This window comes from Ursus maritimus (genome assembly GCF_017311325.1).
Source record: "Ursus maritimus isolate PB19 chromosome X unlocalized genomic scaffold, ASM1731132v1 scaffold_X1, whole genome shotgun sequence".
In the NCBI taxonomy this organism is placed as follows: Eukaryota; Metazoa; Chordata; class Mammalia; order Carnivora; family Ursidae; genus Ursus; species Ursus maritimus.
In genome coordinates, this window is record NW_024423319.1 from 105254607 (window position 1) to 105279897 (window position 25291).

Here is a 25291-nt window from a genome sequence, read left to right on the forward strand (position 1 = left end):
ATTCCAGAAACCTTTACAAAGGAAGGCATCATGGATCTCTTAATGTTGCTTACAGTTTACATGCTTCAGGTACTAAAAATATTCCGAGGGACATGGAAAAGACAAGTGGATCTATCCATAGCCATCTAACTGGTCCCCCAGTCTCCAGTCTCTGTGTCCTCCTCGTCCTCCTCCACACTGCAGCTCGAGTTAATTCTGTAGAGCAATAATCCAGCTTTCTTACTCCCCAGCTTAAAATCTTTCGGGGACACTTCATTTCCTCCACACTGAAGTCTAGACTCCTCAGAATGGAGTTCCAGACTTTCCTCAATCTACGGTCTACTCTCTCTTTGAAATATCAAAATACCAACTTTCACCAGCATTCCTCCCTAGACTCTGTAGAACAAGAACTTCTCACCAAAATCAGCCACTGTTTTTCAACTCTGTGCCATTGATCATGCCATTTCCTCTTCTGGAGTGACTTCCCTACCGCCAGCAAACATCAATTCATCTTTCAAGACCCCAGCTAATTGATGCCTCTTCTCTGAAGTTTTCTACCCTCTCTTTTTCATACAGCTGTTCACCCTGTCCCCAAGGCCTCATAATACTGTACATGTTTTTCTTTCACAGTACTTCTCATATTATGTCATGATTTACTTTCTTGGCTGTCACCCCACCAAGCTCATTGAGGGCCAGAGACATCTTGCTAACTATGGAATCCTCCATGCTTAGCGAGAGTGGAGAATTTTTACATGCTTGTCTAAGAACTGTCTGTCCTGGTTTTAGCAGAGAATACCTATGAGACTTTGGGCAAGTTTCTTAACCTCTTGGTAGCTCAGTTCTCTCCGTGGTAAAGTGAGAGGGTGTGTACTAAATGAACTGATTCCACCTTTGGTTTTCTACCCTTTGATGCATTATTCCAATTTGGATGCAGTTCTCAAATTCTTAGTCACTATTTAGCCTCTTCTACTAAAGCAGGGGCTTTTCATTTTCTTCTGGTGCCATGGACCCCTATGGACAAATTCCTAAGAATTACGTTTTTTGAATGTGTGACATAAAACACATAGGATCACAAAGGACTCTATATTGAAATCACTGTCAAAATATTTTTACAAACAAAATTATAGGAATCTATCCTCTTTATGCATTAAATGAAATGAGCACTCTAATAACTACTGTACTTGTGAAGTGGTAATGAGCAGAAATGGTATGTCAAGAAGTCTGCCATGAGTATAACACTGTATGAAAATATCTGTGCTTTCTACTGGTGACAAAATCCCAGGTCCTGCTGATACTACTGTGCTTTGTTGCCTACACTATAAGTGAAACAAATGTTAAAGTTTAGTTAGAAATGAGTGAAAATAAAGTTGTAATTTTTTTCCCGCATCTAAGTTCATATACCCCTTGAATTAAGAACTCCTGCCCTGGGGCTCCTGGGTGGCTCAGTCAGGTTGAGCATCCAACTCTTGCTTTCAGCTCAGGTCATGATCTCATGGGTCCTGGGTTCAACGGGCAGTCTGCTTGAAAATTCTCTCCTTCTGCCCCTCCCCCTGCTCACTCTCTCTCTTTCAAATAAATGAATTTTAAAAAAGGATTTAAGAGCTCCTGCCCTAATTTATCACTATACTTCACACTTTTATATACATGTGACATTCCATTACAAATGCAGAGCCTTCAGAGTCTTCTCAATATTTGTCCTTGGGGATAGGGATGGGGATGGCTTGGAATTTACAGTTCTCTTGAGAAACAGAAAAGCAGCCCTTAACATGTGGGAGTTGGCCTGGCACTCACAGCTGGGCTTTGGTGCTATCCTGGCTTCCTAACAATACTCAATCCAGAGCAAAGCCTGGCTTCTTTGAATTCACCCCCAAATCACCCACCCAAAGCCCAAATCTTTTTTTTTTAAGTAGGCTGCACGCGCAGAGTGGAGCCCAACGGGGGTCTTGAACTCACGACCCTGAAATCAAGCTCTGAGCTGAGATTAAGAGCTGGATGCTTAACTCACTGTGCCACCCTGGCGCCCCAGCCCAAATCTTATAACAAATCTTTCTAGCACCCTCTCATTGAGATGCCCCGTTATGCCAAGTTGTGTGTTTTCCTCGCAGCAATGAGGCATAACAAACCCAACTACAAGCTGAACTACTTGTTCAACTACAGACGTGTTCCTAATGGTCTTTGGCTGGAGGGCAGTGACGCGGCCTCACAAAAACCCCAAAATCTTCCGGATGCCCGCCTGAATGAATTTACACTTTCGATGGGGGTGACGATGTGTAATGAAACACACCCCCATTATGAGACAGTATAATAATTATTTGGGCGAGATCACAGACTTTAAAGGCCGACTACCTAGGTTTGGATTCTGGGTTCCCACTTTTTCCACGTGGCCTCGTACAAATTACTTCTCCGTGCCTCGGTTTTCTCATCTACTAGATTGGGAATAATAATCGTACTCCCCAACCTGGGTTGTTGGACAGTTTAGATGAGTATGTGTAAGGAATTTAGATCAGAGCTGAGGACATAGTAAACACTGTGTTAGTGTTTTGGTATTCTTGTTAATTAGGTCATTATTTTCATTATTACCTTTCCTAATAGTATTAAGGGACATTTGATTCCCAGAGAGGGGCATATGCTTAAGTATCTTAAAGGGAAAAAGAAGTCAGGGCCTTTGCAGACTAAAGGACATAGCAAATTAGATTAAATTTAAAACCTTAGGAACTTCCAGCCCACGGGGAAAAAAAAAATCTAAAAACCTTTTGTGCGATAATTCCAGGCCCCAGGGGTCGGCAGCTTCCGGCTTTGAGACTTTCAAAGACGCCGGAGACCAGCCGAGCGCCCCCGCCCGGCTGCCTCGGCACACAGGATTCCCAGCCCACACCGCTGGGCGCCCAATCGCGGCAGCTAGGCCGATTCCCAGCGCGGCGAGGAACCGGGCGCCTCCCTCCTCGCGCCCCCGCGTGCCGCCCACACTGAGCTGGCGCTTTCCTGCCGCCTAGCAACGGCCGGCGCAGGGGCGGAGCCTACGGGAGGCGGGGCTTGCGTTCGCTCCCTGCCTGAGGACCGACGCGTTACAGCTCAGCGACGCCGCTCCCAGACCAGGCTTCTCAAGTAATCCTTCGCGGAATCGAATTGGCTGTTCGACAGTCACCCGCACCGCGGCCCGCTTGCGGTCAGAGGAATCAGGGCCCTACCCGGCCGCCGTAGCCACATCTCTGTAGTGGGCGGGGCCGAGGCCGGGGTGACCCCGCTGGAGCCACCTCTGCCGGCAACATGTTCAAGGTGAGAGCGTGGAGCCGGGTCACAGCTGTCACCGCCCCCTCCCGGCCTCGCGGAGCCTTGCTCGCACTCTCGTGGGCTTTTCCGGGGGCCAGGCCCGGTTCGCCACGAGGCTTTTCCCGCCTCCGGGCCGGGTGCGTCCGGACCCCGCGGTTCATTCACTGATCCGCTTGGAGGGAGAGGTTGCCGGGCGAAGGCGTGAGATCCCGGGGTGGGCGGGCGGGCCCTGTCGGTCTTGCTCTCGTGAATAAAACACTTAGAAAAGTTAAAGTACCCCCCAAATAATTCACCCACCCCACCTCCCAGTGGTTCCCTATTGGGTTCGTGGGTAAGGAGAGGCCAGGTCAGGGCACTGCAGAGTTCGGCTTTGGTTGCCTGGCAGGGTCAGGTTTCAGAACCTGGTGTGTGAATGGGGGAGGGTCACCTTTGGAGAAGCTGCTCTAGGATTTGGGGAAGCTGGTATGCGAATGCTTGGAAGGGTGGGTAGCTGGAACTTAGTTCCCCTCCCAAGTGAACATTATTTAGTATGGACACGTCGGTCCCCTTCTTTACGTTTGACGAACTTCTGTCCTTTGAAAGAAATCGCTTTTCAGAGTGAAGGCTTTATTTCAAAAATCTGCATTTTAACTGAAGCCGTTATTACGCTACTTTTTAAAAAAAGTAACTGTTTTCTATCATGAGAAGTCACAGGCTACCAGAAATTAGTCTACAAAATTGAGTCTTCAAGAAGCATAGCGCCCGTAAAATACTGCTAATGAAATCTCAAAATTGTACTACCTGTTTAAAAGTTGTATTGTGCTTCTACAGTGTGCTTTGGGCACCTTAGAACAGGCTATAAAATCAGAACATGGATTCGGCCTTAAAATCCTGGCATTGCCACTTTCTGGCTGGGTGACTTTGGGCACATCGCTTAACCATTTTGTGCCTGTTTTCCTACCGGTGAAATTGGGGGAATAGCGTATACTTCAAAGGGTTGTTATAAGGAATAAATAAATGTAAAGCACTTGGAAGAGCCCTTGGCATATAGAAGTGCCATCTAAGTATTTGTTTTTATTTTGTTTTTAGGCTGCTCACAGTTTAGTTACCACGACAGATCCATAAGCAACTTGCATTCATTCGATAAATTTGTGTTGAACACGTATTATGTGCTAGGAGCTCAGCTCAGTTTTAGGGTTGCAACAACAAAGGATATGCTGTGATCAGTTTATATGGGTATCAACAATGCACTGTGGTAGTAGAAAGGAGGGCAGGATCTCCTCTGCCTCAGGGGTTCCCCTCTACACCGGGGGTTCTTGACCTGTGGTCTTCAGGCCCTCAGAAGGTCTGTAGATAGAATTCAGGGGAGTCCCTAAACCCTGATGGGGAAAAAATCTTTATTTTCACAATTCTGCAACTGAAACATAATATTTCCTTCAGTCATGAGTGTAGGTAACTGTTTCAGTTAGCTATTGCTGGGTAACAAGCCAGTGCAAACCAGTGGGTAACAAGCCAGTGCAAACCAGTGCCTTAAAACTGCAATGATTTATTATTTCTCTTGGGCAATTCTGCTGGCATCCCCCAGTGGCTGAATTCAGCTGGTGCCTAGACTATAAGGTGACCTTACTGTCACGTATGGGGCTCGGGGCCCCTCACTGTGCTTACCTTGGGCTTCCTCACATGGTCACTGGGTTCCAAGAGGGCAAGTCTGATTGTGCAAACACTTACCTGCTTGCATCACATTTGCCGATGTGAAGTCAAGTCACATGGCCAAGCCAGAGTCAGTATGGGAGCACTACACAATAGCATGGTTATGAGGGGGCTCATTGGAACAATTAATTTAATAAGCTAGTACAGTAATAAATCACAGTAGTATTAGCAGTACCTGTCATCAATAGAAGTCACAAGACCAATAGATGTCATGGACATTTTCATATCAAAATTGTTGCAGATTTCAAGGTATCCATTTATGGTTATAACTACTTCAAAATTACAGTAGTTATAAGACTCATTGTTAGGTTCTTTTATTTAATGAGGTAATGAATATATATTACTATATCACATTTTGAGTTTTAAAAATGTTTTTGTAACTGTTGAAGTATAGTTGGCATTTTATGCAGTTGGAAGCATTACTTTGAGAAAGGGTCCATAGGGTCTGTGGCACAAAAAAGGGGCAAAGAACTCCTGGGAACTTAAGGGGAGGCTTCACAGAGGAGACATTTACATTTAGTTTTGGAAGACAAGAGTTCCTCAGGTGGATCAGCGCTGGTACTCCTTTGGGGGAATTGCTAATATAGCTCAGCTTGAATTATTTAAACATATAGTTTGAGTAGAAAAGATCACAACAAACCTTGGCAGACACCAGAAAATAGGCCAGCCATGTTCGAGAAGCAACTTCTGATAAGTAGGTGTACAAAAGGATGATGTTTAGAAAATCAAGGGAAAAAAGTTTCAAGGAGGACAAGTTATGTTAGGACGCTTTCAGCTGGGAAAACTCAGTCACTTAAATAGTAAGGAGAATTCTCTTACAAAGTCTAGAGGAAGGGTGAACTCCAGTGGGACAACAATGTTATCGAGGACCCGGTCTCATTTCTTGGCTTTCAATGGCAAGATTGGTTCTCCTTATGGTTGTAGCATGACTGGCAGTAGTAACACATGCTTTCTCATTCACTAGAGCAGGGGAGAGGACAAAACTCCCACGCTTGGATTACGCTTTTCCTTCAATCTGATTGGACCAACTTAGGTCACGTGTCCGCCCCTGACCTGATAGCCAGTGCCAGGAGAATACCATGCTGTGATTGGCTTGGACTAAACAGGATCAACTAGGGATGGGGTCGGTTTACCTTAATCACGTGGGAGAGAAATGAATTTACACAGTGGGGAATGGAGTTTGGATTTGTGACCAACAATGTCCATTACAGAGAGGTAAGTTAGATGAATTTAGAGAAGTGTTTATTAATTTGGGCAATTTAGAAAGCTTTCATGACTTTTATACATGTGGTTTTACTGATGGAAATGAAAGCTATATTAATATGGGTTGGTGATGGAGACCTGAGTAAATGGACACAATGGTGGGGTTGATAAATTTGACTTTCTCCTTCAAGGGAAGGAGAGAGAATATGGTAAATAGAGGGAAATGTTGGGTCAAGATTGTGGAGTTGTTTTTGTGGTTGTTCCAGTATTCAAGATTTGGCAGTGTATATGGCCTTAGGGAGGAATGTAGGAAGGGGGCTTTTAGAAGAGAGAATCCCTCAGCTTCAAAAAGGAGGAAGGATGTTGCCTTCCTTCTGGGAGCTGGAAAGAAAAGGTTGGAAGTGATGGTAGACCAGTGGTTCTCAGCCAGATGGTACCAGCCATTTGGGATACATTTTGGAAACTTGTATTGTTCTGCATGTCTTTAATTCAGTTGTGTTGAACATTTATATAATGAAATATAATTCTTACTATAAATCTTTCCCTTTTGTTCTCCATCACGTTACCATCAAATCAGTATACTGTTCTCTCTTTTTTTGGTCTTACATGTGTAGATGGGTGATAAATTTTATTTCAAGATAGCAAAACATTTACTTAGAATATTTGTCGTAAAATGGCAGTATTAGGTCTAATAGTTGAGAAAGTTGAGAACCAGTGCTTCTCAAACTTGAATGTACATGCAGCTCTGCTTCAGTAGGTCTGGGGTGGGGCCTCAGGGTGTCCTTTTTTTTTTTTTTAGCAAGCTTCTGGATGATATAGATGCTGCTGGTTCCCTACTTTCAATAGCAAGAACTGAAGCAGATTGGTAGATGAATGGTTTCTTGTGTTTTTAAAAGGTGAGTGATTTTATGTGTGGTGGGATTTGCAAGAGGCACTGATCAAAGGGAAAAAAGGTCAGTGAGGGGCTTTGAGGACTCTTCTGAGATCTGCTTCAGGAGGTCTGTCATGATTGTCTCCTGGAAGTGGGGACCAGCAAATGGTAGAATTGATCTGGGTTTAAGAGTTATCAGCTTGGGTCAGCCAAGACTGGAGCGGAAAGAAATTGATGGTATAGGTGTTTGGTGGGAAAAGTACTTGTGTGCGACTAGTTATGTGCATATACAATTAAAATATTTAAACTGGAACCATTGTTTTGATTTATCCATCTTCAGGTCAGTAGGGGGCACTGGTGGATTAAAAAACACATTTGAAAAGCTGCCCAGTCCGTATTTGCTCACTATTCCAGGAAGCAGTTTTTCTAGGTGCTGCTGCTGGAATTGGATATATACACCCAGTCCCCAGATTCATGTTACTAGATTTCATTCATTACACAGATGTTTATCATAGTCCAGCTATGACTGAGCACTGTGCTACACCCTTGCAGGTACAAGTAAAAAGTCCTAGTTCTTACCCAGGAGAGAGTCCCCAGATTTGGCCGCACGCCAGAATTATGGTCTGATTTCCTATTTAAGTGAGGTCCAGGAACCTCTGGTTTTGAACCCCCCCTCCCCAGGTGACTGAAACTTCAGGTTAGTGGCGCAGAAACAGCCCATTCCAATGCAGCGTGGTAAGTGCTCTGATGTAAAAGAGTTGTGGGAAATATAGACCAATGGGTCTCAACTTTGGCTACACATTAGAATCACCTAGGGAGCAAGTCCTGCTGCCCAGGCTGCACCCAGGCCAATGCCGTCATAATCTTTAGGATGGGATGTGAGCATCTAGTTTGTAGACTATGTAGCCCACCTTGAGAACTAGACTTAGAGGAATGACCACCAGCAGGGGGCATCAGGAGACTTTGTAGAGGAGAACCTGCTTGCGCTGACCTCTGAAGCTGGGCTGACACGATTGGAAGGGCCTTCCAAGCAGAGCAGAAAAGCAGATGCAAGGACACAGAAGAGTTCAGCGCTGTGTTAAGACCTTAGGCTTCACTGTGTTCCCGTGGGCAAGATACTCAAATTCCTCTGTAAAACAAGGATAAGACTAGCACCAAGCCTCAAATTTTTGTGTGGGTTAAATTAACTCAGACCCAAAGCTTCGCACAGTGCTTGGTATCAAGTAAGGGCTCGGTAAACATGAGCTGTTACTTTCAGTTGGCTTCTTGTAGGAGGCTGCTACGGTAGTGTGATGGCGGTGCACAGTCTTGGGGCTTTCCGGAAGTATTTTTTAATTTCAAAATTTAGTTGTCGACTGGCTGTGGCAGAGGAGGGAGAAGAATTTAAGGATGCGGCCCAGGCTTTTAGCTTGGAAAATCGAGGGGCTGCTGGAACTATTCAGTGAGATGGGAAAGTGGAAGAAGGCTGGGGGAGGGAGGTCAGCATTTGATTTTGAACGGATTGGCCCCCTTGAAGTATCTGTGGACATTATCATGTGGTGATCAGTTGACATGAAACCCAAGGGTATGGCGTTTTCAAGAGACAGGTGGGTTGGAGATGGGGGTCTTGAGGGAGAAAACTTGGCGTCCTGGAAACTCAGACAGTTCCTTCGTTCCTTCCTGAAGGACAGAGATATGACCTGCACTCAGAGCTCCCCGCTCACAGGAGCCTGAGGTGACCATGTCCTTGGCTATAAGGCATTATTGCCTCACATACTCTTTGTGGCTGTTTGGTCTTGATGTAATGCCTTTATTGCCTATCTTACTTTCTGAAATTAATTTTCTTACCATAAACAGTATATCACTAGTACAAACTGAGGGGAGAATAACACTGCTAAATGGAAAAGGAAAATCACCAGTAAATTGCAAAAGAAGTGCTGTAACTTTATTTTACTTGAATGTTATTTTAAATGGCAAAGATAATAAAGATTTCTCCCCTACAATTTAAGCATCTCCAAAGAACTTCTTGAGAAATTATAGTGAATATGTATACTTATACATACACACATATATTTACTATGTGTATATATTTATCATATATGTATATATGCATACATATTTACTCACATAAATACATATTTATGTGCAAGATTAATTGGATTTTTTCCCTTTTTTACCCTTCAAAGATGTTGGGTGGTGGATCACAAAGAAGAAAAACTGCCCAGCCCCACTGGATGATGTCAGAAAGCACAAGCTCAGGTTCAGTTGATAGTGTTTTTGGTTTCTGGCTGAGCAACTTTAATGAGGTTTCTTAATTTCTCGGAGTCTCCTTATCAAGGTACTGGGGGCCCAGTAATATGGCCCTCCATTTGGCACAGGATTGTTGGGAGGTTCAAATGCGATAACGTGGGAAGAACCGTAAACTCTGAAGCGCTGTATGAATGTAAGCTATTGTCTATCCTTCTGCATCGTATCTGTCTCCCGAAGTGAGCTAGAGTTTCAGGTAGCACTGAGGACTGTCACAAATAGATGAAACTTGGATAAATTCACTTCTATATGAGAAGTGAATTCTTCTCAGGACACCGTAACACTGTTCCGCCTAAAGTGCTATTGGCCTTCCAGCTAACACTGGAAGAGGAGATAGAAGATGTAGCTGAATTGTACCTTAAAAGAATGGGGAGCAGAGACAAACGGAATCGACTAGATATTTATGATAAATGAATTCATTACCCTGTGAGGCCTACGTGTATTTGTAGACTTTCATGATTAGAGGATCTATATGTATGTGTGCTCGACACTTCTGTCTTTTCTAGGCTGGACTGGAAGTTTTTAGAGGCTAAAAAATGAACTTTGATAATTGTTTGTATGGTACATTTAAAATTACTGCAAGTAATTAGATGCATAAGACATCTCTATAGCAAAGAAACGTATCTGTTTCCCAAACTCGACAGTTGACTTATTTATATGATAGGAAAGTGTCAAAAGATTTTTGAAATGAAAGTTTAAAAAGAGTTGATTTTCCCCAGGAATGCTTAAGTGAAATTTTATGATTAGTGCATACAACATGAAAGTTCATGTAGATATTTTCAGGGGAAAAAAATCTCAGTCTGAAGATAAATCTTAGAATTTAGAAGTTACTTGTTTTTCACTTTGAGTTTTCCCTAATTTCTGCATGGTCTCATGCCAGTTCTTTTAGAAAACTTTGAACAGTGCCAATTTCTTAATGAGGTGGGTTTTAAAACTGTTGTATACTAAAAGTGGTAGAAGCAAGAATTTAGAGCAAGGGTTGGAGAGTTTTCAATATGCTGAGAGCCTATAACTTTGAATATTAAGCTGTATTTTTATGATAATAGCATTATAGATAGTACAGTTGTATTTTGAATGAATATTGTTTTAAAGGCACTTTAAATACAGTTACCCTTTGTCTTCCTACTTCTTTCTGATTCTTTGAAGCAACTCAGTGTGCTTTATTCAAAGCTTACACTGGCTCCAACTTAAGCATGTCTTTGTTTGGTTGGGTGAGGATGAGGAGCCCTTCGTGGGAGCTAGAGATAGATTCACAAGCGTGTGTTAATAGGTCTGGTTGGGAGCGATATCCAGTGGTTTCTTTTTTTTAGAACTATCTATTCATTCATTTGACCAGTCTTTTTATTTTTGTTAATTTTTTTAAATTTTTAAATTTTTTATTTAAACTCAATTTAGTTAACATATACTGTATTATTAGTTTAAGGGGTAGAATTTAGGGATTCATCAGTTGCGTGTAACACCTAGTACTCATTCCGTCAAGTGCCCTCCTTCGTGCCCATCACCCAGGTACCCTATCCCTCTGTCCACCTTCCCTCCAGCAACCCTCCGTTTGTTCCCTAGAGTTAAGTCTTTTATGGTTTGCCTCCCTCTCTGTTTTCATCTTATTTTATTTTTCTTCCCTTCACTTTTGTTCATCTTTTTTGTTTCTTAAATTCCACATATGAGTGGAATCATATGGTATTTATCTTTCTCTGACTTATTTCACTTAGCATAATACTCTCTAGTTCCATCCATCCTTGCAAATGGCAAGATTTCATTCTTTCTGATGGCTGAGTAATATTCCATTGTGTATATATATACCACATTGTCTTTATCCATTCATCTGTTAATGGACGACATCTGGGCTCTTTCCATAGTTTGGCTACGGGGGACATTGCTGCTATAAACATTGGGGTGCATATGCCCCTTTGAATCACTATGTTTGTATGCTTTGGATAAATATCTAGTAGTGCAATTGCTGGGTCATAAGTTCTATTTTCAACTTTTTGAGGAACCTCTGTACAGTTTTCCAGAGTGGCTGCACCAGTTTGCCTTCCCACCAACAGTGCAAGAGGGTTCCCCTTTCTCCACATCCTTGCCAACATCTCTCATTTCCTAGTTGTTCATTGTAGCCATTCTGACGGGTGCGAGGTAGTATCTTATTGTGGTTTTGATTTGTATTTCCCTGATGCCGAGTGATGTCGAGCATTTTTTCACATGTCTGTTGGCCATTTGTATGTCTTCTTTGGAGAAATGTCTGTTTGTATCATCTGCCAGTTTCTTGACTGGATTTTTTGGGTGTTGAGTTTGGTAAGTTCTTTATAGATTTTGGATACTAGCTCTTTATGTGATCAGACATTTGCAAATATCTTCTCCCGTTCTGTTGGTTGTTTTTTGGTTTTGTTGATTGTATCCTTTGCTGTGCAAAAGCTTTTTATCCTGATGAAGTCCCAGTAGTTCATTTTTGCTTTCGTTTCCCTTGCCTCCAGAGATGTGTCTACAAAGAAGTTGCTGCGGCCTAGGTCAGAGAGGTTGCTGCCTGTGTTCCCCTCTAGGATTTTGGTGGATTCCTGTCTGACGTTTAGGTTTTTCATCCATTTTGAGTTTATTTTTGTGTATGGTGTAAGAAAGTGGTCCAGTTTCATTCCACATGTGGCTGTCCAAATTTCCCAGCACCATTTGTTGAAGAGACCGTCTTTTTTCCATTGGATATTCGTTCCTGCTTTGTCAAAGATTAGTTGACCATAGAGTTGAGGGTCCATTTCTGGGTTCTCTGGTCTGTTCCATTGATCTATGTCTCTGTTTCTGTGCCAGTACCATACTCTCTTGGTGATTATAGCTTTGTAATACAGCTTGAGGTTTGACTGGTCTTTTTAAATAGGATATATGAAAATAGTAAAGGTTTCTTTTTCTTTTCTCCTCCATCCCACAGACGTCAGTCCTTGTGAAATAACAGATTGTTTTTCTTTATGCTTGCTGAAATGAATCTCCTCTCCCATTAGAGGTGTTGATTCATGTGTTGTGTTATGACATGGGTTAAACTGGCAAATGAGTAAGTAAGCACCAAGTGATACGAGGACTCCAACAAGTTTCCTGAATCCTCTGTTGGTTGCTTACCTCACTTGGTAAATATTGATCCTGAGCGTGTTTGTGGAGTCAAATCATTTGGGAGCACTGTTAGAAGTTGCTGTGTATAGTCCAAATATTGACTTTTCTTGTTTTTGTTCCGTATTTTTGCAGAGATTTTCATTATGAATCCGGATTGTCATCAACTGAATTGAGCCTTACACAGCCACTTTTTTCCCTAAAAAAAATGTTACCATTTTTTTTTCCTTAAGAAAAAGCTGTGAATAACTGATGTGAGGTTGAAGGCAGTTGTCATCAGTGAGTTTGGTGTTCTTTGTAACACAGTGGTTTATTAGGAAATGAAACCTGGGTTTCGATAGACTTTGCTTTGGCAAAATAGCTCTTCCTCTTAGAAAATGTAGATTTTTTTAGTTACTTGAAAAAATGGAAGTGTTTAAAAGACAATTCTTGAAGTAAATTGTTCCCCTCTGATTTTTTTCCCCTTTGTATTCCCTGAACTCAGAAAAGATTGAATGAATATTGGGGTGCCATTCCGAAAGAGAGAGAGAAAGAGAGAGAAATATATACATACGAGTTTAGGTAAACAGTGGTAAATTTCTGTCTGAATGAGGAAGTTCAAGATAAATTTGAAACATGGTAGATTATGTGTCATGTGTGTTCTAAGTCAGTGACGCCAGTACAGCCCAACCAGCTGACTCAAAATGTGCCTGAAGGAACAGTAATCTCACTCGTTGGCCTTGAGGTTTCCTTCCTGTTTATCAGACAAGTTCATTACTTTTTTTTTTCTGTGAATTTAACAAAAACCGATAGCTATTTTTTAAGAGTAGACTATGAAACAGTTACAAGTGAAAGACAGTTTCTTTGCTGACCTAATTTTGTGGTGAATTCTGCCCTCCAAAGATAAAATAGAAGTTGGCTTTATGTAAGCCAGAGATAGTGTTAAACGTGAAGATAGCCTCATTTCCCCCCTTATCTCTTTAGATCACAGTTTGTTTATGGTAGATAAGGAAGACCTGGGAGATATCAGTTACTCTACTGCAGAATTACAGAATTGAGTTTCCCACAAAATAGTTCTGTATTGGGGCACCTGGGTGGCTCATTAGGTTAAGCGTCTGCCTTCCGCTTTGGTCATGATCCTGGGATCCTGGGATCTAGCCCTGCATCTGGCTCCCTACTCAGCGGGGAGTCTGCTGCTTTCTCGCCCTCTGCCTCTGCCCCGCCCTTTGTCCCTCCCCCTGCTCGAGCTCTCCGGTGCTCGCTCGCTCTCTCTCATAAATAGACTCTTAAAAAGTAGTTCTGTATTTGTCATAGTTGGAAGACCATTTTTCTATTTTTGGTTTAAAGTCTGAACTCTTAAAATACTGACTTCATAATCCATTTACTAGGAAACAGACTGAGAGGATTGTGGTTTCCGTTGTTATGAAAGTGTGAGTGCTCCCAAATTTATACATCCAGACGAATGCCCATCCAAACGGTCGTTTTGAGAGGATAGATTTAATTATCTTGTCAACACATTTCTTCCAAGACATGGTGTCACTGATCAGTAGATTTATGCAAAAAATATCTTCACAGATCAAAATATTTTTACCCCTCTTCATTTGGAGTTACCTTCATACTTCAGCAGATTTCTTTAAAATATACTCAGGAGCCAGCCACTTTTGTTCTTTGCATATTACAAAATGAATCAATGTATGTTGCAAAAACTTTAGAAAATACAGAAGATACTAAAGAATCACCCTTAATTGCCCCACCTTTATAGACAACCATGGTTAACATCTTTTCAGACTTGTTTGTGGGCACACTTACACATACCCTCAGTTTCATATTTTCAGAAACCTTACAACCCCCTACCCTTTAAACAATGCCATTTTCTAATCTGCTTTTCTCACTTATATTTCAAATGTACTGAGACTGCTTTTCTTACAGGCTTAAAATTTGATCCGAAAGCATTTAGAAATGGAAGCCATATGATCACATATTAAAAGTAAATTCCCTTTATTAATTTGTTATATAAGTAGTTGCAGTAAATTCTGACTCCGTATTTGATCTATCAAGGTTACTACTTTGAAGAGAAAAAACTTTTTTTGAGGAGGTGTACTGTTTATATTTCTCTCTGGCTGCATTTTTTTTTTTTTTACCATCTTAACCATTTTTTTAGTTTCATTTTTTTGTATTGCAGTAAAAGAACACAACCCCACACATAACAAAAAAGTTACCATCTTAGCCATTTTTAAGTGTACAGTTCAGTAGTGCTAAATATATTCACATTGATGCACAATAATCTCCACAGCTTTTTTATCTTGGGAAATTGAAACTCTCTATCCATTAAACTTTTCCCCATTTCTTCCTTCTCCAGCCCCTGGTAACCACCATTTCACTCTCTGTTTCTATGAAATTTGACTACTTTAGATGCCTCATGTAAATGAACTCATACAGTACTTGTCTTTTGTGACTGGTTTATTTTGTTTAGCATAATGCCCTTGACAGCCAGGTTGCTTTCACCTTTTGGCTATTGTGAATAATGCTGCTGTGAATTTGAGTGTATCCTCAAGACCCTGTTTTCAGTTTCTTGGGTTATATACCCAGACATGGAATTGTTGGATCATATGGTAATTCTATGTTTAATTTTTTGAGGAACTTCCACACTGTTTTCCCTGGATGTTGCACCATTTCACAATCCCACCAGCAGTGCACAAGGGATCCACTGTCTCTTGTGTCCTTGCTAACACTTGCTATTTTCTGGTTTTTTATAGTGGCCATCCTAAGGCATATGAGGTGAGATTATACCTATTTTTAAAAAATAGTATATAAGTAATACTGAATAACTGTTCTTTTAAAAAGTCAAAACAGTACAGTGAAGATAATTTTTAGGTTCCCATTGTCTGTATCCCTCTAACTCCCTTCTCAGAGAAAGAAAGCCTTGATTACCAGTTGGTGTGTGGCACTCCAGATGAGAAAGGATTGCTCTATAAAATGTAGATACTGAACGCTCATTATGGCAGGAAGCCATATTTTTTTGATATTTCACGAATATGGACTCATTTAGTTTCTCTTTATTTTTAATTCAGTGTACAACACATTACTAAGGACAACAGTGTAGCCTGATTTGGGCAAAATCATTGATTGTTTTCATCATTTTGTTTTACCCTAAATTCTTTCACACAGTTTATTTTTTCATTTTATGTTTTTCTTTTTTTTTTTTGGAACAAGAATATCCTTAAAAGTATTGTCAGTTTTCATAGACCTTTTTAATTTTATTTTAAGATTTTATTTATTTGAGAAAGAGAGAGGGTGAGTGGGGTGGGGGGAGGGGCAGGGGAGGAGGAGAAGCAGGTTCCTTGATGAGCAGGGAGCCCGATGTGGGGCTTGATGCCAGGACCCCGGGATCATGACCTTAGCCAAAGGTAGACATTTCACTGAATGAGCCACCCAGGTACTCCAGACCTTTTTTTAAACAATCCGTTTGAGATTTTTATCTCTTAAACAACTGAAAAGAATCAGATTAAAAACATTTTGTTTTTAATGAAAAATGCTTTCAGATGGAAATTATTGCAGAAAAGGTTGACTAAAGATCAAAGAACCAGTGTAACATTTGGAGGAAAAATATATAATTATGCCTCATTTCCTATAAATAGGAGAATATCTAATTTTAAATGACATTTACTGTAAAAATGTCCCCACATGCACTTGTTTTCCGCAGTGACAGATATAAAAACGGTTTTGTGTAATAACTTTGGAAACAGCTGCACATTTTAATGTACAGATTATATGACCGCTAAGTTATAGAGTAGCTAAAATGCAATAATTAAGGCATTAGGTTTATTTATGCAGTTTTTGATACCAAATAATTTTGAGTATGTTATCATCAAAACCCATCTGACCTTGATATTAAAAGGGAACTTCTTGATTGAGAATGCTTTGAGATTATTAAAGCTTCAGCCATGGTTTATGGCTCTGTATTTGCTGTGTTTAGAGACTGTACCCACTCATGGGTATAGCTGAAAAGATTGTGGTGTTTCAAAAGTATTGCTCACGTTCCAAACCTCAGTTTCTTTTGTTACTGCTCTTCACAGAGGCTGGTCCTAGTGACACTAAGTCTTAACATTAGTCTGTTGGTTGGCTGCCAAAAGAAAGAAATGCATAAACTTTTGATGATTCTGCCTTCTCCCTGCAGTTCTTTCCCAGGATTTCCAGTTGTGGTGCATTATTCTTTTCTGTGTTACTCCGGTCCTTTGTCGGTTAGTGCACTCATCACAAGCGGGGTAATTATTTGTCCACTTTTTTAGATGATGGAGGCAGCAACCACATCTGACTGTCTTTGAAGTCTATTTTCATTGTTTCATTAAAGAGTTGCTTTGATGTTGTCCTTTGTGTGGCTTGTAGGGCCATTAAGTAAGGTAGGGAAATGGAGAGAAACAGGGTTTTGGAGAAAGGAAATTCATTATGAGGTAGCAATTGAAACGCTTAGTGAAGAAGTCCATTGGGAGTTCCAAGTGCAAGCCTGAGGCTTAGGGAGAGGCTGGGTTTGGGAATACTGATTTGGGCATCAGTAGCATAGGGTGGAAGTCAAAGACTTAGATTCAAATGAAGTTGCTCCAGAGTAAGAAGGGGAGAGGGTTAAGGACTACTCTGACTCACCAACTTTCAAGAAATGGGCAGAGGAAGATAAGGCCCAAAAGGAGAGGGAAAGAGTGCCCTACAAAGCATGTACAATGGAGCTAGAGTAGAATCTTGGCAACTGAAGCAAGAGAGAGAATGAAGATAGTGGAGGGGTCACGAGTTTCGGGGTGCAGCCAGGATGACAGATGACCATTGGTGTTTAGTACCTGGGAGGCCATTGGTGGCCTTGGAAAGAATGATTTTAGGTACGTTGAATAGTGAAGGGAGGAGGGAATGAAGTAGAGAAAGCAAATAAGAGTCTATTTTTCTTTTTTTAAAAATGTATTTATTAGAGAGCAAGAGAGCACAAGCAGGGTGAGCGGCAGAGGGAGAGGGAGAAGCAGGTTCCCCCCTGAGCAAGGAGCCCCACATGGGCTCAGTCCCAGGACCCTGGGAACACGACCTGAGCTGAAGGCAGATACTTAACCCACTGAGCCACCCAGGCGCCCCAAGAGTCTATTTTTCTAACTTTGTGTTGAAATCTCACATACAGAAAAGTACACAGATCACTAGCGAATTTTTACAAACTGACCATACTAGCATATCTAGTACTCTAGAACCCCTTATGGTCCTGGTCACTGCCCAGCTTGTGAAGGGTATCCACTATTCTTTTTTATTTTTATTTCTTGACCTGAAGTTTTATTATTATTGAAGTATAGTTGACATACAATGTTTTATTAGTTTCAGGTGTGTAACATATTGATTCAACAATTCTATACATTATTCATTGCTCACTATAGTAAGTGTAGTCACCAACTATCACCATACAACATTATACAGTATTATAGGCAATATTGCTTACGCTGTATTTTTCATCTCGATGACTTATTTTATAGGCAACTGGAAGTTTGTACCTCTTAGTTCCCTTTATCTTTTTTTTATTTTATTTTATTTATTTTTATTTTTTATTTTTTTAAAGATTTTATTTATTTATTAGACAGAGATAGAGACAGCCAGCAAGAGAGGGAACACAAGCAGGGGGAGTGGGAGAGGAAGAAGCAGGCTCATAGCAGAGGAGCCTGACGTGGGGCTTGATCCCATAACGCCGGGATCACGCCCTGAGCTGAAGGCAGACGCTTAACCGCTGTGCCACCCAGGCGCCCCTATCTTTTTTTTAATTAACATGTAATGTATTATTTGTTTCAGGGGTACAGGTCTATGAGTCATCAGTCTTACACAACACACAGCACTCACCACAACACATACCCTCCCAAGTGTCCATCACCCAGCCACCCCATCCTCCTACCCCCTTCCCTTCCAGCAACCCTCAGTTTGTTTCGTGGGATTAAGAGTCTCTTATGGTTTGTCTCCCTCTCTGGTTTCATCTTGTTTCATTTTTTCTGCTCTTCCCCTATGATCCTCTGCCTTGTTTCTCAAATTCTGCATATCAGTGAGGTCATATGATAATTGTCTTTCTCTGATTGACTTATTTCACTTAGCATAATACCCTCTAGTTGCATCCACATCATTGCAAATGGCAGGATTTCATTTTTTGATGGCTGGGTAATATTCCATTGTATATTTATATACCACATCTTTATCCGTTCATCTGTTGATGGACATCCAGACTCTTCCCACAGTTTGGCTGTTGTGGACATTGCTGCTATAAACACTGGGGTGTAGGTGCCCCTTCAGGTCACTACATTTGTGTCTTTGGGGTAAATACCCAAGAGTGCAATTGCTGGGTCATAGGGTAGCTCTATTTTCAACTTTTTGAGGAACCTCCATACTGCTTTCCAGAGTGGCTGCACCAACTACATTCCCACCAACAGTGCATGAGTGTTCTTTTTTCTCCACATCCTTGCCAACACCTGTCATTTCCTGTCTTGTTAATTTTAGCCATTCTGACTGGTGTGAGGCAGTGTCTCATTGTGGTTTTGATTTGTTACTTCCCTGATGCCTAGTGATGTCGAGCATTTTTTCACGTGTCTATTGGCCATTTGTATGTCTTCTTTGGAGAAATGTCTGTTCATGTCTTCTGCCCATTTCTTGATTGGATTATTTGTTTTTTGGGTGTTGAGTTTGATAAGTTCTTTATAGATTTTGGATACTAGCTCTTTATTTGATATATCATTTGCAAATATCTTCTCCTTTTCTTTCGGTTGTCTTTTGATTTTGTTGACTGTTTCCTTGGCTCTGCAAAAGCCTTTTAGCTTGATGAAGTCCCAGGAGTTCATTTTCCTCTTTGTTTCCCTTGCCTTTGGAGACATGTCTAGCAAGAAGTTGCTGCGGCCGAGAGGTCGAAGAGGTTGCCGCCTGTGTTCTCAAGGATTTTGATGGATTCCTGTTTCACATTTAGATCTTTCATCCATTTTGAATTTATTTGTGTGTATGGTGTAAGAAAGCGGTCCGGTTTTGTTCTTCCGCATGTCACTGCCCAATTTTCCCATCACCATTTGTTGAAGAGACTGTCTTTTTTCCATTGGATATTCTTTCCTACTTTGTCAAAGATTAGTTGGCCATAGAGTTGAGGGCCCATTTCTGAGTTCTGTATTATGTTCCATTGATCTATGTGTGTTTTTGTGCCAGTACCATACTGTCTTGATGATTACAGCTTTGTAATAGAGCTTGAAGCCCGGAATTGTGATGTCACCAGCTTTGGTTTTCTTTTTTCAACATTCCTTTGGTCATTCGGGGTCTTTTCTAGTTCCATACCAATTTTAGGATTATTTGTTCTAGTTCTGGGAAAAAGTTGATGGTATTTTGATAGGGATTGTATTGAATGTGTAGATTGCTCTAGATAGCATAGACATTTTAACAATATTTGTTCTTTTTTTTAAAAATTATGTTATGTTAGTCACCATACAGTGCATCATTAGTTTTTGATATAGTGTTCCACGATTCATTATTTGTGTATAACACCCAGTGCTCATTACAACATGTGCCCTCCTTAATAGTTGTTCTTCCAATCCATGAGCATGGAAAGTTTTTCCATTTCTTTATGTCTTCCTCAATTTCTTTCTTGAGTTTTCTGTAGTTTTCTGAGTACAGAACCTTTGCCTCTTTGGTTAGATTTATTCCTAGGTATCTTATGGTTTTGAGTACAATTGTAAATGGGATTGACTCCTTAATTTCTCTTAATTCTGCCTTGTTGTTGGTGTATAGAAATGCAACTGATTTCTGTGCATTGATTTTATATCCTTCCGCTTTACTGAATTCCTGTATGAGTTCTAGCAATTTTGGGGTAGGTCTTTTGGATTTTCCACATAAAGTATCATATCATCTGCAAAGACTGAGAGTTTGACTTCTTTGCCGATTCGGATGCCTTTTCTTTCTTTTTGTTGTCTGATTGCTGAGGCTAGGACTTCTAGTACTATGTTGAACAGCAGTGGTGATAATGGACATCTTTGCTGTGTTACTGACCTTAGGGGAAAAGCTCTAAGGTTTTCCCCATTGAGAATGATATTCGCTGTGGGTTTTTCATAGATGGCATTTATGATATTAAATCCCTACACTGTGAAAAGTTTTAATCAAGAAAGAATGCTGTACTTTGTCAAATGCTTTTTCTGCATCTGTTGAGAGGGTCATATGGTTCTTGTCCTTTCTTTTATTAATGTAGTGTATCATAATGATTGACTTGCAGATGTTGAACCAACCGTGCAGCCCAGGAATAAATCCCACTTGGTCATGGTGCATAATCCTTTTAATGTACTGTTGGATCCTATTAGCTAGTATTTTGGTAAGAATTTTTACATCCATGTTCATCAAGGATATTGGTCTGTAATTCTCCTTTTTGGTGGGGTCTTTGTCTGGTTTTGGGATCAAGGTAATGCTGGCGTCATCAAAAGAGTTTGCAAGTTTTCCTTCCATTTCTGTTTTTTGGAACAGTTTCAGAAGAATAGGTATTAATTCTTCTTAAATGTTTAGTAGAATTCCCCTGGGAAGCCATCTGGCCCTGGGCTCTTGTTTGTTGGGAGATTTTTGATTACTGCTTCAGTTTCCTTGCTGGTTATGGGTCTGTTCAGGTTTTCTATGGGTCTTGCTTTTTTTATCCAGTCTGATACCCCGTGTCTTTTGATTGGGGCATTTAGCCCATTTACATTCAGGGTAACTATTGAAAGATATTAATTTAGTGCCATTGTATTGCCTGTAAGGTGACTGTTACTGTATATTGTCTTTGTTCCTTTCTGGTGTATGTTACTTTTGGGCTCTCTCTTTGCTTAGAGGACCCCTTTTAATATTTCTTGTAGGGCTGGTTTGGTGATCACAAATTCTTTTAGTTTCTGTTTGTTCTGGAAGCTTTTTATCACTCCTTCTATTTTCAATGACAGCCTAGCTAGATAAAGTATTCTTGGCTACATATTTTTCTCATTTAGTACCCTGACTATATCGTGCCAATCCTTTCTGGCCTGCCAGGTCTCTGTAGATAGGTCTGCTGTCAATCTAATGTTTCTACCCTTGTAGGTTACAGACCTCTTGTCCAGAGCTGCTTTCAGGATTTTCTCTTTGTCTCTGAGATTTGTAAATTTTACTGTTAGATGTTGGGGTATTGACCTATTCTTATTGATTTTGAGGGGTGGTTCTCTGTGCCTCCTAGATTTTGATGTCTGTTTCCTTCCCCAAATTAGGGAAGTTCTCCACTATAATTTGCTCCCATATACCTTCTGCCTCTCTCTCTTTTTCTTATTCTGGGATCCCAATTATTCTAATATTGTTTCGCTTCATGGTACCACTTATGTCTTGAACTCTCCCCTTGTGATCCAGTAGTTGTTTATCCCTCTTTTTCTCAGCTTCTTTACTCTCCATCATTTGGTCTTCTGTATCACTAATTCTGTCTTCTGCCTCATTTATCCTAGCAGTTAGAGCCTCCATTTTTTATTACATCTCATTAATAGCCTTTTTGATTTTGACTTGGTTAGATTTTAGTTCTTTTATTTCTCCTGAAGGGGATTCTCTAGTGTCTTCTGTGCTTTTTTCAAGCCCAGCTAGTATCTTTATAATCGTTATTCTGAACTCTAGTTCCGACATCTTACTTACGTCCATATGGATTAGGTCCCTGGCAGTCAGTACTGCCTCTTGTTCTCTTTTTTGAGGTGAGTTTTTCCATCTTGTCTTTCTGTCCAGAGAAGAATAGATGAATGAGGGAACAAAATACTAAAAGGGAAACAACGACCTCAGAGAAATATACACTAAACAAATCAGAAGAGACCCGAAACTAGGGGGAAAAAAGAATATGATCAGGTGGGTGAATAGAACAGAGCCATACACAGATTTTGGGTGTATTTTGGTCTGTTAAAAGAAATTGCGGCCCAAAATTTTAAAGAAACAAAAACTTATATACATATACATATATATGCTCATATATATATGTATACATACACACACACAAATAAGGTTAAATACAATGAAGGGATAGAATATGACTGTAAAAATGAAAATTAAAAAGATTTTAAAAAAGGAATTGGTAAGATAAGACGTTGGTTGAAAAAGGAAAGAAGAAAAATTTTTTAAAAAGTAAATAAAGAAAATTTTAAAAATTTAAGTGGAAAGACTAAAGAATCATGGGGAAAAAAGCCATGAGTGCTATGTGCTGTATTCCCCTAGCGCTGGAGTTTTGCAGTTCTCATTGATTGGTAAACTTGGTGTTGGAGGGTTGTTCTTACTGAGCTTCTGGGGGGGGGCCTCTTGCTTTTGAAGCTCAAGTGTCTTTGCCCCGGGCAGAATTGCACCACCCTTGCCAGGGGGCCAGGCTAGTAATCTGCTCTGGTTTGCTCTCAGTAGCTTTTGTTCCCTGAAGGTTTTCAGCGGAGCTTTAGAGGATGAGAATGAAAACGGTGGCCTCCTAATCTCCTGCCCCAGAGGAGCTAAGAGCTCGGGGCTCTACTCCTCAGTGCGCCCTCAGAGAAAAGCAGTCAGTTACTCCTGTCTCCCTGGTCTCTGTCCGCACTCTGTGCTTGCCCAGCCTGTGAATTCACATTTCTATCTCTGGTACACGGCCCTGTTTGGAATCTCCAAACCCAGGAGATTCCTGTGGCTTACCCCCCTGGGAGCTCTGCCACACGCAGGCACCCTCAGTCTTTCTGTGACCCCAAGGGTCCTGAGACCACACTATCCCAGCGAGCCCCCCCACCCCAGCTTAGCCACCAGAGCGATGTCCCTCACCGGAGCAGACTTCTAAAAGTTCCGATTTTGTGCTCCGCTGTTCTGTCACTTGCCGGTAGCTGGGTGACGGCGACTCCCCCCCACACTGCGGTCTGTCTTCCCGTGTATCACCTCAGATTCTCTTCTCCGCACTTCCTTCCTTGCAGAAAGTGGTCACTTTTCTGTTCATAGAGTTGCAGCTATTCTTTTCTTAGATCTCCAGTTGAGTTCGCAGGTGTTCAGAATGGTTTGTTAGCTATCTAGCTGAATTCCACCAGGCGAATTAAGGTGTCCTACTCCTCCACCATCTTGGACTCTCCTCCACTTTTTTAAAAAAAATATTTAAGTAATCTCTACACCCAGCATAGGGCTCGAACTTACAACCCCAAGATCAAGAGTCACATGCTCTTCCTTCTGAGCCAGCCAGGTGCCCCAAGGATATCCACTATTCTCCCTCCTAACCATAGTCTATTTTTAAAGTAAGTTTGTCAGTGAAGGAAGATAGAAGGATGGGTGGTAGAATGAGAATTAGGGGTGGAGGGTATTGGTTGTGTTGTGTTTATGATGGGAAAGATTTTCTTGAATGTAAATAAACCCCATAACTTCTCTAGTGGGTGGCCATTCACTGTTTATTTTTATGTTTAGGGCAATTTTCATTTCACGCTTTCAAATGTTTTTAAAAGTATGTACATTTGAGTGTTTATACAAACCTAAGTTGAATAACTGTTCCCCAAGCATCTGCTTGTGGAATACTGGTTTTCTAAATTTGGCTGATTGTGGGAATAGATTCTTGCCCCCCCCGAAGGTTTACTGAATCAGACACCGTGGGGGAATGCGTTGGAATCTCTGCTCCCCAAAAAAAACAAAACAAAACAAAAACAAACAAAAAACACCTCCTCAGGTGATTCTGAAACCTGTTCTGTAGCAGGCTTGTAAAGTGAGGCTTACATTTTATTCAAAAGGAAACTGGTTTATATTTTAAATGAAAGGTCTAGTAAGATAATAGATATTTAAGAATAAAGGGTCACCCTTCTTACAGATGGGAGAGACTATATACTGGATTCTCCATAAAGTTTAAAAAAAGTTGTCAGGGTCTGAGCCCTACCATTCATGAGCTTCCTTGAGTGATTCTGGCTTATTTAGCTTGAGATTTTTGTCTTCAAGGCGGTTTTACTGGGACACAGTCAGAAAGTGATCCTGAAGCTACAGAGTCTGGGCCAGTGTTTATTTGCAAAACAAGGACAGTTTAGCCTTCTGGGTGCCCATTATGAGCTGAGTGTTTATGACCTCACAGGTTCATATCTTGGGTGTGTCCAAGAATCTCCTTTGCTGCTGGAGCTGAGGCTAAACTCAATCTCAGGCCCAAGTTTTTTTTTTTAATTTATTTTTTAAATTTTGACCTGAGTCTTTTTGAGTAAACTCATCAGCTTCCTGGAAACTCTATAAGGGCAGGGACCATGTCTTGCTAAGTGTTGTGGCATATTTAGCACTGTGCCTGACATGGAGTAGGTATACAATAAGTTTGGTTTGGAATAAAATTGTAGTCGACCTCTTCTAATGTTATATCATGTGTAACCCTGCTTCCCTAGCCAGATCTGTTTTGCTCTCATCAGTCCTTGATGACCTTCATTGGAGAGAGTAAGAAGCAGAAATCCTTTAAGACGGTGGTGGCCTACATCATTCACGACATTTCTTCTTAGGACCTCATCCAACCACCTGCCAATCCTGGTGCTCAGTTTACATTGATGATGAAACCCTCTGTGGGCTATGTAAAAACAAATGTTGAAAGACAAAGAATCCAAATGTTTAAGTTGGAGAATATACCTTAATAAGGGAGAGTTTAAGATACCTCGCTGGGGAATAGAATCAGGAAATAGAATCAGAAAGAAGGGTTAGGCACATGAGCCAGGGAACTCGCTGGCACTCCCCCTGAGGTTTGCAAGGCTCGGCGTCACCAACTCACCTTTGTCTGAGTCAGCTTTTAGTTTTCTCTGTGACTGATGGTCTCTTACAAGTCACCACATTGGGCTTCTTACTTTGAGACCCCCCCGACTGTCTGAGTTCCAGGAGAGGCATCTAGAAGCAGAAGGATACATTCCAGAGGGTAGGCTGGATCTAAAGCCATGAAGCTGTTGAATCTAGTTATTCTCTAGCTATAGCTTAGCTCTCATTGAAGATGCAGTTCTT

At 41.1% G+C, this 25291-nt stretch overlaps 1 protein-coding gene across 3 annotated transcripts in view; it reads left to right on the forward strand.

Annotated features, from left to right (window-relative positions):
* Positions 1 to 3012: 3012 nt before the first annotated feature.
* Positions 3013 to 25291, forward strand: part of APOO (apolipoprotein O) — a 59575-nt gene continuing 37296 nt past the window's right edge. For 2 of the 3 annotated variants that reach the window (XM_040633438.1, XM_040633446.1), the window contains exon 1: positions 3015 to 3255. In XM_040633438.1, coding sequence (XP_040489372.1) covers positions 3247 to 3255 — 9 coding nt within the window. In that variant the 5' untranslated portion in view covers positions 3015 to 3246. Of the gene's footprint in view, positions 3256 to 25291 lie in introns of all 3 variants that reach the window. The other variant, XM_040633451.1, reaches the window with a different exon arrangement.